The 16,421-nt window shown below is 39.9% G+C and overlaps 2 protein-coding genes across 4 annotated transcripts; one reads left to right on the top strand and one right to left on the bottom strand.

The window, feature by feature from the left end:
* Positions 1-4: 4 nt before the first annotated feature.
* Positions 5-2,923, bottom strand: LOC106946507 (uncharacterized protein C7orf26 homolog; the record flags this gene model as incomplete). Its single annotated transcript, XM_015030877.1, has 5 exons — positions 2,798-2,923; positions 1,253-1,453; positions 938-1,159; positions 317-482; positions 5-201 (listed from the first exon to the last, which is right to left on the bottom strand). Coding segments are annotated over exons 2-5 (780 nt in total), but the record flags the coding sequence as incomplete, so codon positions are not given.
* Positions 2,924-3,675: 752 nt separating this feature from the next.
* On the top strand, positions 3,676-14,045 carry rgs11 (regulator of G protein signaling 11). Of its 3 annotated transcripts, XM_015030918.1 has the most exons (17): positions 3,676-3,808; positions 4,064-4,160; positions 4,288-4,338; positions 5,909-6,015; positions 6,266-6,317; positions 6,422-6,480; positions 6,614-6,690; positions 6,770-6,851; positions 9,058-9,126; positions 9,349-9,372; positions 9,443-9,504; positions 9,829-9,942; positions 11,379-11,494; positions 12,037-12,124; positions 12,919-13,057; positions 13,150-13,232; positions 13,840-14,045. In XM_015030918.1, the coding sequence occupies exons 1-17, from the start codon at positions 3,746-3,748 to the stop codon at positions 13,958-13,960; spliced, it is 1,404 nt and encodes a 467-aa protein (XP_014886404.1). In that variant the 5' UTR covers positions 3,676-3,745; the 3' UTR covers positions 13,961-14,045. The 3 variants fall into 3 exon arrangements, with proteins under 3 accessions (XP_014886404.1, XP_014886405.1, XP_014886406.1); XM_015030919.1 differs by lacking the exon at positions 9,829-9,942; XM_015030920.1 differs by lacking the exons at positions 3,676-3,808; positions 4,064-4,160 and having other exon boundaries at positions 4,284-4,361.
* Positions 14,046-16,421: the final 2,376 nt, after the last annotated feature.

Raw genomic sequence — 16,421 nt, 5'->3', positions numbered from 1 at the left:
CCTGCTTCTTGTCCCGCCTGTAGGCCAGCGGCGCTTTGATGCACCAGCGGATCAACCCACCAAGTGGCGTCATGTCCAGAGAGCTGATTGGCTGGCTGCCGGACAGGGGCGAGTTCAGGAAGGTGGTCAGGACCAGCCGGGGGTCGTCTTGGATCCACGACACGATCATCTGGAGGAGCTCCATTGGAGGCGTGAGCTCGTCTGGAAAAATGAAAAAAAAAAAAAAAATAATAAAAAAAAAAAAGTCGTGTTGCCGAGGTTGCTAGGTGTTCCGCTGCAACGCGGAGGATGTGATTTCTGCGTGATCCTGACGTACCGGAGGTGAGGTCATACAGAGTTGTGACGGCTGTGATGAACTGGCAGCAGAAGCGAGGGCTGGCGCTGTGGATGTTGTGAAGGGTGGGCCCAGATCCCGGTACCATGCTGCAGTAGTCGTCCACCAGCACCTGCGCCAGGCGGACGCAGTACACACGATGGGTCCTCTGTAGGCACAACCGCAGGCAGAGCATGAACACTTTCACACTACACATGACAAGAGGCTTAAGAGTTTTATTCAAGGGCAACATATTAGAGGGGGCCAGAAATAAAAGCATAACACTCTATTCTGATTTTTATTTGTAAAAATAAGCATCACCGTAAATTACTTTCCTTCTTCGTCACAATACTGCTGAAACGATGAATCGGATTAATCGATTATAGAAGTAGTCGTCAACTATTTTACGAATTGATTAATTGTTAACATTTACGGGCTCAACAAAGGCAATTTGCTGAAAGAACAACATATTGAGAGCAGCAATTAAGGCATTGCTGTACAAAAAATATATACGTTTTGCATTTAAGATAATAAGTAAGTAAGTAAATCTGTTCTACCTAAATCTCCTTGAGATTCATCATGATCGATCAGATTAATTGCCCCAGCCCTACGTGGACTCCTCACCTGTAGCCAGGTGGCAGTACATTCCAGAATGGGAACCCTGCCCACAGCGACTGCCATGGAGACCAGTTTGCTCAGCAGCGCCATCCGACTCTCGTCCGCCTGGTTTCCTTGGAGATTGAAGAGAGCGGAGAACATGAGCTGGCGCACCGTGTCCCGACTCTGTTCCTGGAAACAGCTGCACATGATCTCCAGGAGCTGCAGCTCCTGCAGAGCACTCATCCTCTGTTGGAAAAAAATAATAATAATTGGTGTTTACATTTTGATGCTGTTGATTATTTACTCTACAGGACCTTTTGGGGGGAAGGGCTTACTTACCCTGACAGGTGAGTTTCTGTCCTTGGGCGTGTGCAGGATAAACTCCTCGATCAGATCCAGGGTTTTGGAGTCGACCTGAGGGGGCTGCCTGCCCGACTGCACCATGTTGCAGATGTAGATGTCCAGGTGGTAGAGCAGCTCCTTGGCAGCGCTCAGCACGTCCCGAGGCAGCAATGACTGACGGATGTCACCCATCGCAACCTGACAGGGGAACGAAAACACACACACACACACACACACATTTAATGTCTGAATATCATCTTTACCGTGCAAATGTAGAGAACAGCTAGCCCCCTAGGGAATGACGCGTCAACAGCTTTAAAGTCAATTTCTTCTGGAGAAATTTATCACTTTAGATAAATTATTTGTGTTTGAATGACGCTCGTTTGTTAGATTAAAGTGCCTTTTATACCCACTTTTATTTCTTTATATTAAAAAAATAAATGCAATAAAGTAATGTATAATATGGACAAGGCAGTATTAAACATATTTGTTATTAAACTCAAATTTCTGGATTTTTTTTTTTTTTTTTACTGGTTTCATGTAAAATGTTGAGGTTTGAAACAACAGAATAGTCTTATTAATCCCACAGCGGGGAGATTCACTTGGTACAGCAGCACAGTAACAAAATATACACGACTGAACATAAAATTCATTTTACTCCACATTACTACTCCATATAATATGGAGTAAAAGCAATTTTAAACAACTGTACATTCATAAAGTATCTACAAATAAAATAAAATGTAAATTAAATACAACCTGAAAACCAGTTCTTTTGTTCAAGGTCATATATGAAAAGCATGATTAGACTTACTGTTTATATAAATATCGCACTGAATGGACATATGATTGCACTGATTTTTGGCAACTAAAGTAATTAGTAATCAATGACTTCCTGGTTCCTTGGGGGTATAAATATGATGCAAGTCAAAGGCTAATTTATTTTGGCTATTGAGAACCAGGCTGGATGATAGTTAGCTTCCCACAGTGGAACTGAGCAGAATGATAAGGGAGGTAGAAACACTGCAGGTAAAAATGGCATTTTGGGGTCAACAAGTCTCCATAACAACCATTAGATGCTGTCCACGTGCGGACTGTTCATATCCCAAAAGGTGTTCCTGTTAAGAGTTAAATATACCTGGTTAGTTTGAAATTCTGCACGAGGCGCAATGATAATGCAAAGTTTACTTTGCTAAGTCTGTCAAAAGTAAAAGCAGCAACAAAGAGTAGTAATACAACAATGCGATATTTTTTTTTTTTTTTTTAAAAAAATGGACAAATAACGACGCAAACAGAAACTAAATAGATAAAAAGAAAGTACTCATTTTAATGTCGGGTTTTAGAGTGACCAACGCCCACTGAAAGTCCACAGAGTCAGGATTTTCCGTATTTCTGCAGCTCATCCTTGACTCGGTCCCTGTCCATTCTGCTATGCTTACTGTTAGCAAGGCAACAACTGGCGGCTATTTTTCAGCTTCGCGACCAAAACTCACACACGCTAGCTTTTCCTAGAAGACAAACAGACACGTTGCAAGCTTTTACCTCTTCGAAGACTCTAAATTCAGCAGAAAAATGATAAGTGGAGTAAAAATAAATAAAAAAATAAAATAAAAATAGACCTCACTAATGGAGAGAATGAACCACTTCCTCCTCCTACGGAAGCCTGCTTGGTATAAAAATTACCAGCATTGTCAGAGCAAATCTGATATAATAATATTAAAGTATATTGATGAATATAATATATTGAAAAATAGCATTAGTTATTTAACAATTATAAATAAACAACATAAAATAAATTAAAATATTGTTAGCGTTAAAATATAAAATGAAAAACTACACAAAACATAAACAAAGAAATAAAATATTTATTTTCCACAATAACTTTAACTTGTATTTTTGAATTTTGATTTAGCACTGGTTAGCACTTGAATTAGCAATTAGCAGTTTTGAATTGAATTTTTTTTAAGAGTCTTTCAAATGTTTTTAAAGCAAAGTTTCACCAATTTGACTTTTACATTATCCTGCACAACATGGATTTTATTTATAAGCACACTTTAAATATTTCATCAAAATAAAATCAAAATAATACAAAATAATAAAAAAATAAATCAGATGTGACTAGTTTATTCGTTTAGATAGGAAAAACACGGAGTAATTACTGCATTTTTTATTTATTTATTTTTATTTTTTTTGCATTTGTTTTAACCAAAAATAAACTTTTAACATGGTAATTTGCTTTATTGTGTGATACACAAAAAATACAACATAAAAAAAAAACGTTTTTATTGCACTAAGTAACAGAAAATACACACGAATTCAACTACAAATCTTTGGTTTTTCATTATATAGACACGAGCGCGCCCACGGTATTCACGGAAACGCGCCTGCAGGGGGGGGGGAAGGGTGCACTGTCGCTGCCGCGCGCTCTCGACAGCACTTTGGTGTTTTGCACTTCGCCGTCCCGCCGGGTGATCTCTAGCATCCCGCAAGATGACAATTAACACCCTGGCTAAAGGAGGTCTGCAGCCGGAGCAAATGTCATGCTTTCGGAAGGTAACGCTTTTCAAATCCGCTAGCTGTTGTTTTTATATATACATATATATATTCTACTGTACAACAGGAGCGAACCGAGATAACCCAACATGCCTTCTATTGTGAGGTACTTTCTATTGCCTCACAATAGAAAATGAATATATCAAAACATGATTTAGCGTGGTTGTGTTTTGTTTCTGAACTTCTAACTTATTGATGAGCGCGTTTAATGCGAGTCTTTTCTGTGTTTCGTGCGCGCGTGCCCCCATTCGACAGATGGAGAAAGTGCTCGTGGCCATGCAGGACCCTGACATGGGCATGAAGATGAGAAATCAGAGGCTCCTCATCACTGTCATCCCACACGCCATGACAGGTGTGTGTATTTGTGAAAACACTTTTATTGTCTGCTAACAACCAAAATATGACAACAAAAAAGGGACCTTCCAGAATATCAGAAATTATACTTTTTAAATTACATTTTCATGTTTTTAATTTTACAGGCCACGATATAATTACCTGGCTGATTCAGAAATACCACATCTGTGAGGAGGGTGAGTGCTCTGGGTGATAAAAGGTGTGTGACTATAGCTTGTTGTGTGTCATAGGAGAGTTGCCAGGATATGGTGTTTGCTCTCAAGATGAGACGAGAGACGAGGTAGATGTGATTCGGGTGTGTGTGTGTGCGTGCGTGTGTGTGATCCAGAATCCAGGGGTGGCAGTTTCCAGTAAACAGGAATAGAGTGAGCCCCGTTGGGCCGGAGTTTGATTAAGTCGCTTGATGATGTGCGTTTGATTAGTGTTCTCTCGTGGTGGAGGTCCTCAGGGGATATTACCATGCCTGAACTAATTTGAAGGTTGGAAAAAAAAGGTGTACACTGTTCCTTTTTCACCCTGTATGGACTTAAGAGTGTGAATGAAGGTAATAAGGTGTCACTCAAAAAATAGGTCCCTAAAACTTTAATTTAGCTCAGTTCAGTTTATTAATATAGTGCCAATTCATAACTACCATCTTCTAAACACCAAACGGATCCAATTTTTACACAGAACCAGTGACTGTTTCTGATATGGGCGGCATGGGCAATCACCCAGGGTGGCATCTTATATATGGGGCGGAATGAGAGTACTAAGATTTTTGTTTTTCAATGTGAAATTCCTCTTTCAGATCAATTAAATCACATAGTCTGATTTAAATGGATTTAATCGAATTCTCATTTGATACTATTTGTATAATTCAGTGCAGTTGAATTCAGTACATGATTTGAATTCAATTCAAAATTCACAAATACATTTTTGATCCCAAAGGGAAATTTAAATGTTGTTTTGGCTCGTTCAATTAAACGGTTGTTATAGATGGCGATGTCTGTGGGAAGGATTCATCTCCTGTAGCAGTCTATGTTACAACAAATTTGAGGAAGCCTCTGACTGAAGACACTCTGTTTATCAGTGACGGTTTCATAAAGAAGATGGCCATTTCCACCAACCTTAACGCCGTCTTCTGAGCAAGCAAATGGTGATAGTGGAAATTAAGTACTTCAGTTTAATCTGGTAGAAAAATAAGAGCATATTACCAGATATACACCAACCCTATGGTGAAACATGGTGGTGGCAGCATCATGCTATAGGGATGTTGAAAAAGAGCCATACAACGTTTGCTAACAACGTGTTCCGGTCAGATGAGGCTACAGAAAACTGTGGTCTCAGAAAACTGATATCATCCTTAACACATCATCGCCATGTTGATTTTTTATTTATTTTTTCACCACAGGCAGGAAGCTGCTAATAAAGGGCAATCCTGAAAATAAGACTTGAGAGCGGGGCGGAGGTTCGCTTCCAGGAGGACAGCGAGCCTAAATATACTGCTGGGATGGCAAACTGAATGATTTAGATCACAGCAATATGGTCTAGTCGAAGTCCAGATCTAAATTTTTTACCAGGCCGGTCTGGAAACTCCTATGGAAAATTTTCCGGGGAGGCGCCACTGTCAGTGGGACTACATACAAGTGAATGAAATGCTATTCAAATTGTCTTTGTAGACAAACTGCCAAAAATCATGAATATGTTTTCTTAATATTACACTTCCTAATGCATATTCTCGTCTTCTTCTTTTTCTTTGTTTATCAGAGGCCCTGCATCTTGGTGAGATGCTGGTCAAATACGGATACATCTACCCTCTCAAAGAGCCCCGCTGCCTGGTGTTACGACCCGACGAGTCGCCTTACCGCTTCCAGGTCAGACCATCAGCTGCATGTTTGTATCCACAGCAAGAAAAGAAAAATGTCTTCCTTACGCCTAACTTTACCTACACTGCCACTTTAACTCTGATAGTATCTTATCTCCGATTTTCACTCTGTGTCTCCATCAGTCAAATTCCTAAATGAATCCCCTCATCCATCTGTCAGCGTCTGTTTCTCTTCTTTTATTGTCCGTGTGAAGAACGATATCAGTTTAAAAAAAAAAAAATTGCTGTGTTTTTCCCAGACTCCTTATTTCTGGACAAGTACCCGCTGGCCCGCCTCAGAGCTGGACTATGGTAGGAAAATCTGTAAAATGTTTTTAAACCTCATAAGGAAGAAAAAGACAGAATTGGCACTAATCTTCTCTCTTTTGTATTTCTCTTCGCTGTTGCGTCCACAGCGATCTACTTGGCTAAAAAGAACATCAGAAAACAAGGAGAACTGATGGAATATGAAAAGGTAGGGACCGTGTGCGTGTGTATCCTAGAAGCAGAGAATGAGTGTGTGTGATGAATTATGTAGGAATGAGTTTGCTTGTGTCATCACTCCTCTTCCGTCCGTTTCTCCCCACCCCACCCTCATGCCTTTTTAGGAGAGGTACAGTCTGTTGCACAAGCGGATCAACCACACCTGGGACTTTGTGGTGATGCAAGCCAGAGAGCAACTGAGGTGCACTTACACGCAGCCGCGCCGCTCCCACGCGCCATTAAACATGCATACCAACTTCCGCTGTGATTTCTGTTTATAGGGCCTCCAAACAGAGGAGGAAGGCCGACCGAATTGTCCTAGAATGTCAGGAGCAGGCATACTGGCTCATCAACAGGCCGCCGGTAGTCTCACCATTACACCAATACTGCTTTCTTTTCTATACTAATGCAATTCGTCTAAAGCAGCAAAAGTTATGGTACCCTTTAGAAAAAGACATTATGATTAACCCATGAAGCTTCACACAAACCTGCTCTGGGAAGCTTGACCAATTTATGATGACAGAGAAAAGAGTTGATTTCTGCATTTAGGTTTTTGGAACAAAGAAAAAAAAAATTGTACTTTGCAGACAGACACAGAGAGGTTTCTGGAATGGAGCATTCCTTACTTGTGGGAATAAAATGGGCAAGTGCGTGATTTGTAACCTAATGGATTCTTTGTGCCATTACTTTTGCTGTGCAAATATCTGTGTAGATATTTAAAGAAAAAACATTGAAAACGTGCTCAAATTAGCTCTGTTACAGGCTGAAGAGCCCTTTAATTTCTGTGCTATGTCACACTATGCTACATTATCCCATGCTATGTTATGCCATGATATGCTATGCTATATTATAACCATTCTATGCTATGTCATAAAATGCTATGCTATGCTATATAATACCATGCCAAGCTGTATTATCCTGTACTTTGCCATACTATCTTATACTATGCTATCCAATACTATATTATACCTGTTATGCTATGATATGCTAAGTATACTATGTTAAGCTAGGCTTGACTCAAACACTATATTATTTGATGCTATGCTATCCTAGGCTAGTCAGAACTATCATGCTATGCTAGGATACACTTTATTGTAGCTACTGTGCTATATCACTACACATTGGTAAATATGCTTTAGTCAAAACTTTTGTAGTGGTATAGTTTTAGTTTCACCCAGTCCAGCTTTACAAAAGTAATGCTATATTGCATTTTAGGCAACAAAATGTTTATTTTTCTTATTTAAAAAGGGAATAAGATTATTTGTTCATTTGGATCTTTTACTAGACCTCTAATATTGTATGAAAAGACTTAAGTGATTAATGGAAAAATATGTAGAATGTGCCAACTTTTCAGTCTGACTAATTGTCAGAAGAATTGACTACTAAGATAATCATTAGATGCAGCCCTAATCCTTACTGTGGATGTTAAAAAAGTTACGGTTTCTCCAGTTCCAATTTCGTACTTTGTGCTTGCATCATGTGAACCAATTTTTATACAAGTTTATGATTTGTGTTTTTAAAATCCAATTATTCCACAATAACTATCTGATTCACTACTGCTTTTTTTTTTAAGCTACAACGGTAGCTATTGAAAAACTGTTAAGGACCGCACAATCAGAGGTCCCACTAATGCTCATCCACAGTTCCCCGCATGTGCCTCACCGCATGCAATATTCAGACTATCTGTTAAAAGCCAGAGCTGACAAAAGCACAGACACAGTGTTGTGGGGTGGAAAGAAATAAGAAAATCTCCAGCTCTTCAGTGCATAAACCTCCTTTTATCCTCACACAAACACATGCAGAGGAAGAGGAGAGGTTTAAAGGAAAAAAGTGGAGGAAAGACGCGAAGGAGAGAGCTGTGAGGTGTAGCAGGGTTTGCATAGGGACTCCATGTGGTAGACCTTATGAATTAAGGAAGAGGGCTCAGGGAAGAGAAAAAAAACTTTGGAATTGAAGGAAGAGTTGGTGGTGTGGAAAACAACAGGAAGGTTCAAACTTGTCCAGTCAGCGCGACACATTTCTGTACAAACACACAGCAGACCCAAAATGCTTTATAATATGTCTAATTGTACACATTTAAAGCAGCATTGTGTAACTTTTATAAAAATATATTTTTTAACATATTTGTTGAATTGAAACTGCTGCTATGTTGCGACAGTATGGCATCATACATAATCTGTGGGGGGGGGGGAATAAAACAAGCTATGCTGCAGTTAGCATAGCCTGTTGTGAATGCTACGGCTAATTAGCATGGCAGCAGATAAGCATTTTTTTTTTCTGTAATGGCAATATGCTTCTCCGCCATTCGCACACTGAGCGGCGTACACGAGCGTGACTGACAGTGCCAAGACCCGCCTCCTGGCTCTGATTGGTTGTTTTTGGTTGGTGCATTTCTTCAGACTGCATAGCGGCTAAAGGAAGAGGAGAGCGGAGGAGATCAATCTTTTCACAGATTATTTTTCTCATACCATACTTTCACGAGTTTCAGCAAATATGTAAAAAAAATATATTTATTCGTTATAAAGGTTTCATCCTTAGTTATAATGTTTTTTGTTATTATTTTTCTTAGCCCGGGGTGCAGAACATGTTGGACTGGGGTCTGGAGCGACCAAACAACTCCAGCACACGAGTCCCTCTGGTCGGATCCTCATCTTCTCCCCCATTTCAATCAGTTTATTGCATTAGCATTACCCTCTCTCTCTAACTCTGCCGCTGCTTTCCTTTTTTCTTTGTTTTTCTTGCTGCTCGGGTTACGTCAAAGTAAGTGCTCGATTTGTTGACAGCTGTTACATCTACCTGCAAATCAAGTCAGTGTGCAACCTTAAGTTGACAATGCCGTCTCACCGTCTTCCAGAACTAGAACAGCGACTACTACAAAAGCGAGGTAAATAACGCGTCGCTGCAGCTCAGACGTGCAGCGACGCGTTTATCACATCTGTCTTCATCCTTAACAGATTGAAACATCCAGACGAGCCCTCGGAAGAAACCGAGTAAAGTCCTCTGTCTGCCTCGAAGGGTATGTGTCGGTTCGATTTAGGTCTGCGCGCACGTTCTCATGTGTCCATTAGATCTTATGTGCATAAGGCGCACACGTTCACATGTGCGCCTTATGCACATAAGATCTAATGGACACGCTGTTGCTTGGACCAAATTCCTCCACCCACTAAGCTTACTGCTCCCTCCATAAGAGCAGCTAATGGAGCCTTCCTAGGGCAAGTTGGAATTAGTGGCCATTAACTGCTGCGTTCTGCTGCACTAATACAATAAATCTGTGTGTGTGTGTGTGTGTGTGTGTGCGGGTGTTTTTGTGTGTGTGCGGCATGCCTTTGCATCTGTGCAGCTTTGTCAAGTACAGCGAGCAGTACCAGAACCACGATCCCATAATGCAGGGCTGCCTTCCCAGTAACCCCTGGATCTCTGATGACATTGCATACTGGACGATGAACTCAGAAATGTAAGACGAGACGCGATCGTACCGGTGGAGTTCACCGCTTTTACTGGAACTCAACGAGAAAGACGTAGCCAAGCTAGCTTTTGTTGAAGTTTGGCGACGGTTAAGCTAATTGCAGAACAAAAGAATCTAAAATGATTCGGTTCTTCATGTCACCACAACCGTCTGGTTGGTCCTATAATTAATAAGCTTTTCTGCACGTCTCCTGTGGGATAGTCACACCCCTCCTCCTCCGTCTGACAGGGTTGGAAGGTTTCCATGCAGTCACTCTAATCTTTAGTTTCCATCACAGATTTCTCAGTTGGCTGGATTTCTCCAAAACATTGTCAGAGAAACTCTTTATATATATATATATACATATATATATATATATACACCTACTAAACCCTGAAATAAATTCAACTTTGATTGATTCTACAAGCTTTTTTGTTGTTGTTGTGAATTTTAAGGTTTCTAACCAACTGGTGTTGATACAACCACAGCGATGACAAAGAATGACCAGTGCATAGAAATTATTCAGTGTACTAACCAACTGATGGACTAAATAACCACTATTGATCCAGGTAGCTACAGAGAGTGATTATAGAAAGTGATAAATGTTTGGATAGTTGTGTTTCCATCTTTACTAACTAACTAACTAACTTTGATACAACTATTAAATGTGATTAACTAAGAAACAGATTGATGTCAAGGCATTAATCAATTTTGTCCATCCACGCTAATTAACTAACTAACAATGATACGAGCATACCAGAAATGATCAGGTGTACTAACTAAATAACTAACATCGATACAGCAACAAAGACCGTCTCTATAAAGTGATAAAGGTCTAGACATTGATCAGTGTTGGTCATCTGTACTAACTAACTTACTAACAAACTGTAACTGTTACTTGTTAGACCAACTCAAGGTCGCGCATTACTGTGAAATAAAAGGAAAATGATTCATGGCGCCAATGAGTCAGTCCTCCATTAAACTTTCTGCTGCAGGTCTTCTGGATCGAGTTTCTGCCAGCTTTGCACATCTACAGTCTAACATTCTTGCCAATTCTTATTTTTAAAATAGCTAAAGTTTTAATGGAGAGGCTCCGCAGCAGTTGGACTGAGGTCTGGAGATCGACCGAGTCATTAAAACACGTTGAATATGCTGCGATCTGAAAACCACTCAACTAATTAGTTCATGTGTTATAGTGGAATGTTCCACAGTTACACGAATATTTAAAACAAATATCGAAGGGTAGGAAGCTTTTGACTGACAAAAGTCATTTTTACAAACAATTTGATCATCTCATGATCTTACTTCTCCGCATTCGGACCGTCTTTTGTCGTATGTTTGCCTGATGTTCTGTCAGAAGGCTAGAACAACAGAGGGGGAAAAAAACTGTTGTACTGACTGACCAGGAACCGTCTGATGACATGACCTGTGTGTGTTTGCTGCAGAGTGCCCGTTCCCACTCGTCTTCGCGTGGAGCGCTGGAGCTTCAGCTTCATGGAGCTGCTGTCCGACGCCATGGGGAGGCGGGAGTTCATGACCTACCTGGAGAAAGAGTTCAGCGGTGAGAATCAGTGGCTGAAACGCTGGTGAAGCTCTGCAAACCTGGGACAGTCTGATGAAAATTTCATTCAAGTACTTCTTATACTGATTCTTATAGAAATTAATGTGTCAAATCCTCTACATGTTACTTTTAAGTTTGATCTATATTCATAATAGCAGTCAGAGTTTCCTCCTGAAAGATCAGAGGAAGAAAAGAAGTATAACTTCAACACCCAGTTAACAGAAAGGATGACAAAAAAAAGTCAATGGATAAAGAAAACAAATTGTGATGAAAAACATCCATAGAAGAAAAATCCTGAAAAGAAAGGATACGAATGGAAACTGGAGGGAAAAACTACTTAAAGGATTTGTTCATCCATGCAGACACGGCCTATAAAATATTGCCAGAGGCTAACATTTTCCTCAGAGACCTCCTTATGCTATAAATATATTTTCTTTCCTTCGTCATTGTTTCTGCTCCTCAATGTGTGTGTGTGTGTGTGTGTGTGTGTGTGTGTGTGTGTGTGCATGGATGCGTGTGTGCGTTTGTGTGGTTACTCTCAGCGGAGAACCTGCACTTCTGGCAGGCGTGTGAGGAAATTAGACACGGAGAAAGTTCCAAGATCATAGAGAAAGTGGAGGATGTTTACAAGTGAGTGCGCGCGCGCACACACACACACACACACACACACACACACACAAACCGGTTGAATGTTTACAGTGTCTTAAATACAAATGTATTTAGTAGTAATAATGTAAAAATATTTCAGTTTGTGGAAACAAGCAGAAAAACTTGCATGCTCACTCCTCAGGTTGTATGCTTTTCAAATTCCCCAGTAGCCACATGAATGTCAGAATGTCAGACGTTTTTTTTTTTTTAAGATGGCCGCCGACCTTACAACTTTGAAGGGATGAGACAAACTCAGATGCCAAAACTGAAACTGAGGACTTTGGTTTTATGTTTCATCAGTCATCGACTGGGAGGAAATGAAGACGATGCGACACAGACTGAGACAGTCGTCTTAACCGTTAGCGTTAGCTTCTGCTAATTTTTTAAATGTGTTTAGTGGTTCAGCATTAGCGGACCTGAGAGTTTTGTTTAGCAAATTCATTGGACTTGTTGGTTCGCCGTGTCCACCACTGGCAATGACTACTGCAGATTTTAGTACAAACATATATTCTCCATTACAACCATTTTGAAAACTGTCCACAAGAAAAAGGGCACAGGGTTCAAAAATATTGGTATTTTGAATCATATATACATATATATTAATTATAGGGCTCCAAACACATTCATCTAATTGATTATAATGGTGCATAAATTCACTTTTCATAACGGTGGCCATTTTGAACAATCAAAACAAAATGTTGATCAGTACACATGATTTTTAACTCTATCTAGGAGCATGATTTTTATTTATTTATTTGACTTTTTTTGTTATTTAGAAACTTCCTGGCCCCTGGAGCGGCCCGTTGGGTCAACATCGACAGCAAGACGATGGATAAAACCTTAGAGGGGATCAAACGGCCGCATCGCTTCGTCATGGACGACGCACAGATGCACATCTACTTCCTCATGAAGAAGGTTTTTAGCAGTTTTCACCTATCAGATAATTTGGAAAAGATGATCATGGATTATATATTTCGTGTTCCCATTCTTTAACAACGTGCGTCTAGGATTCTTACCCCAGGTATCTGAAATCTGACCTGTACAAAAACATGCTGGCTAAAGCCGTCGTCCCCCAGGAGACCAAGAAAAGGTAACGTCTCATTTCTACAACGGCATATTAGGGGCCGTTGTAGACAGAAAAAACAAAAAAAGGGGACAAATTTTCCACCAGAAAAATCTGAAATTTTGAAATTAAGCTCAGAAATTGTATACAAAATAAAGGTAAATTTCTCAGTTTGAAAAGTCAAAAATTTCTGGAAAAAAAACCAGTATCTTTCTGAGATTAATCTAAGATATTTTCTAGAAAATACTTAGAAATTTTTGAGTTTGAAAATATGAAATTTGCTTAAAAAAATTAATTTTGAGGTTAACCTCAGAAAATTAGCAAGAAAAGAACTCAGAAATTTTGACAATCTCAGATATTTTCTAGAAAATACTGGGAGATTTGCTAGAGAAAACAGAAATTTTGACATTAATATCAGAACTTTTCTAAAGAAAAAAAAAACAGAAATTTTGCAGTTTGAAAAGATGAAAAATTTCTAGAAAAACTAAATTTTTTATTTTGTTTGGCGGAAATTTAACCCTGCCCCCCCCCCAATCCTCCCATCTACAATGGCTCTAACATGTCGTCATACATTTCTGCTCTGAGTGAGTGCGCCTGCCTGTGAGTCAAACCGTCCTCCTCTCGCCTCCCGTAGCGTGTTCCCCTTCATGAGGCGCCAGCGGCACTCCAGCCCCTCCCCGGCTCAGGCCGGCGCCCAGGCTGTGGAGGAAGACGGCCGAGCAGGTACCAACTCCGCAGCGGGCTCCCACTTCTGATCCGGGGTTTCCCCTCAGAACATTACTCCAGCCTACATCTTCTCCATCGTTCACCACGGCAACCAACCATGGATTAATTCTCTTCAGCTGTTTTCTTAAAAATCATTCTGAATGCAAGAGGCAGAGCTACTGCAACAGAAACATCTCATCTGCGCATGAGCAGTTCACAGCAACTTTTCTGCATCCTTCCTAAACTCAAACAGCGCTGTGCCCATTTGCTTTAGATATTGTCCTTCATTCCAGCTGTTCAGTTTCTCCCTCAGACATATGTAGACATATCTTTGTTAGCCTTTTCGGTGATATTTTCCTTCCGTCTGTCTGTCCAGTCCACCCCATGCTGGAGCCGCACCATTGTGATTGCTGTAAATCTTGCTCGAGCACGTTTTTCATCCCAATAAAAAGTCACGAGAGCTGTCGGCGTTGTGTTTGCCATCAGTTCTGCATGTGGTTAGAATGTCCATTCATGAGTTATTTGTCTTTTCTCTTACTTTGTTATATTTTCTGTTATCTCCGTGTAATGGTGGTACGTACCGTATCTAACGTGCTCAGACACCCGGGAACCCAAACCGACCTGTGAAGGTCCACAGTTCCTTTCCGATTTCTGATTTGCTACGACGTCACAGAAAGAAGCGATGCGTCATCCAGACGTGCGCCTCCATTTAACTCACCTGGTATACCCTATGAAAAGCCTGCAAAACGATGACATCACCATCTGTTTACGTAAGATTTTGAATTTGAATCAGGTCTATCTGATTATTTTGGAATTAAACAGACGTAAACAATGCTGGTAATCATAGTTAACTTCCGGCTTCATGAATGCTAGGCTAGTTAGCATAGTTAGCGATGACGGTGGATAAACGGTTTTCCCGTAATGGCGTTTCTCAGTCTTTAGCATTGCAGCCTCACAAGAATGATTGACAGCGCCAACACCCGCCTCCTGGCTCTGATTGGTTGTTTTTAGTCATGAGCGGTGGGGCGGTGAGTTTCTTTGGTAGTTCTGGCAGGAGGTGGAGGAAATCGATTTTTTCAGCTTATCTGTCCAATGGCAAACCATCAGGACATGGTAACAGTTTGAACAAATATGTAAAAAAAAAAAACATTCTTCAGAAAATGGGTCGTCTTTTAAACTGTGTATTTGAGCATCTGATTTTAACTGTAACTGACAAATGATAAAATCAAAATGACCACATTTCCAGCAAATGTTAATATTAAACCTCTTTTCTGTCGAGTCTCGAGTTGATGATACAACATAATAAACTTACTGTTATGATACTTTACCGCCTGGGTGAGCCATAGGTCAGAGATCAGAGGCCTAAACAAAGAAAGGTCATGTACCAGACTGAAAATGAGCAAAAAAGTTTAGAAAACTGTTAAAAGCTGGAGACCTACTCATGAAAACAAACACCTTAGTATTGCCAGACAGCTCGGGAAAAATTATGAATTTTTTAAATTTAGTTTTGAATTGTGTTGTAGATTACAAAACTACATTATCATAAATATAAAAACACAAGCTTCTTGGTGTTAAACTCCGACAACGCTCCTGTGAGCCGTAGTTCATTCTGTCTGCCTGGCTCCCTCTACTGGCTGCGTCTGGCAGCTCAGCTATTCAAAATGATAAATCTTTCATTAAGACGATAATCAGGCTATTACAACGACCTGTGTACATGGAGAAAAAATGAGTCAATTTACACCAGACAATCTCATACGTTTTCTAGAAATTACAAGGAAATTTCTGAGGTTGAAAATTTGCAAATTTGCTAGAAAAAAAAGGAATAAAAACATGAAAATTTCTGATTTTCAAAAGTCAAAAATGTTGAACTTTTGAAGTTTATTTTCTTCATATTTCTGAGATTCATCTCAAAATTTCAGGTTTTTCTAGCAACATTTTGAATACAGCAACACAGCAGATATTTCCAAGATGTTTTTTAGAAAATTTCTGAAATTTTTGGTGGAAATTTACTCTTTTTTTCCCCCCTTATCTACAATGGGCCGAATACACCATCATAGGGACTAACATAAAAAAAGAGAAAATAAAAACTTTAGAGTTATTAAAGCATGCAACTACTCCCCCCCACCTTCCAAAACTCCTAATTCACTCACTCAACACATACAAGCTTCCAACTAGTTAACATGCATGTGTTAGCCTTCTCATATTCCAGCTACAGAAAAGCTGCCAGTTTGATCTGTGAAACCTTTCAAGGCCGTTGCAATTTCCTAATGGAGGTAAGCTATATATAGGAACACAACACACAGCTATGAGCATTTCAACAGAACTGCTTTCTACATTTCTGAGGATTACGATAATCTGCTTCCCTCTTTTCACCGGTCTCTCACTGCTGAAAATCTGGATTTTCCTCCATGTGTGTATGTATGTGTGTGTGTGTGGCAGAAAAAAACAACAAAAGACTAAAATCACAATTGTAAAAACACAAAATTAATCTTTTCTCCTTGCACAGTAGAT

This window comes from Poecilia latipinna, unplaced genomic scaffold (assembly GCF_001443285.1).
Source record: "Poecilia latipinna isolate Pla-1442-1.1 unplaced genomic scaffold, P_latipinna-1.0 Scaffold195, whole genome shotgun sequence".
Taxonomy (NCBI): Eukaryota; Metazoa; Chordata; class Actinopteri; order Cyprinodontiformes; family Poeciliidae; genus Poecilia; species Poecilia latipinna.
Note: the sequence above shows the minus strand (reverse complement) of the source record. Positions and strands in the feature narration are given on the sequence as shown.

Excerpts from the sequence above, each read along its gene's own strand:
- rgs11 (XM_015030918.1), top strand. The coding sequence starts at position 3,746 with ATGACAATTAACACCCTGGCTAAAGGAGGTCTGCAGCCGGAGCAAATG. Across the intron at positions 6,852-9,057 it reads GGCTCATCAACAGGCCGCCG|CCCGGGGTGCAGAACATGTT; the intron begins GTAGTCTCACCA and ends TATTTTTCTTAG. Across the intron at positions 13,233-13,839 it reads CCCCAGGAGACCAAGAAAAG|CGTGTTCCCCTTCATGAGGC; the intron begins GTAACGTCTCAT and ends CGCCTCCCGTAG.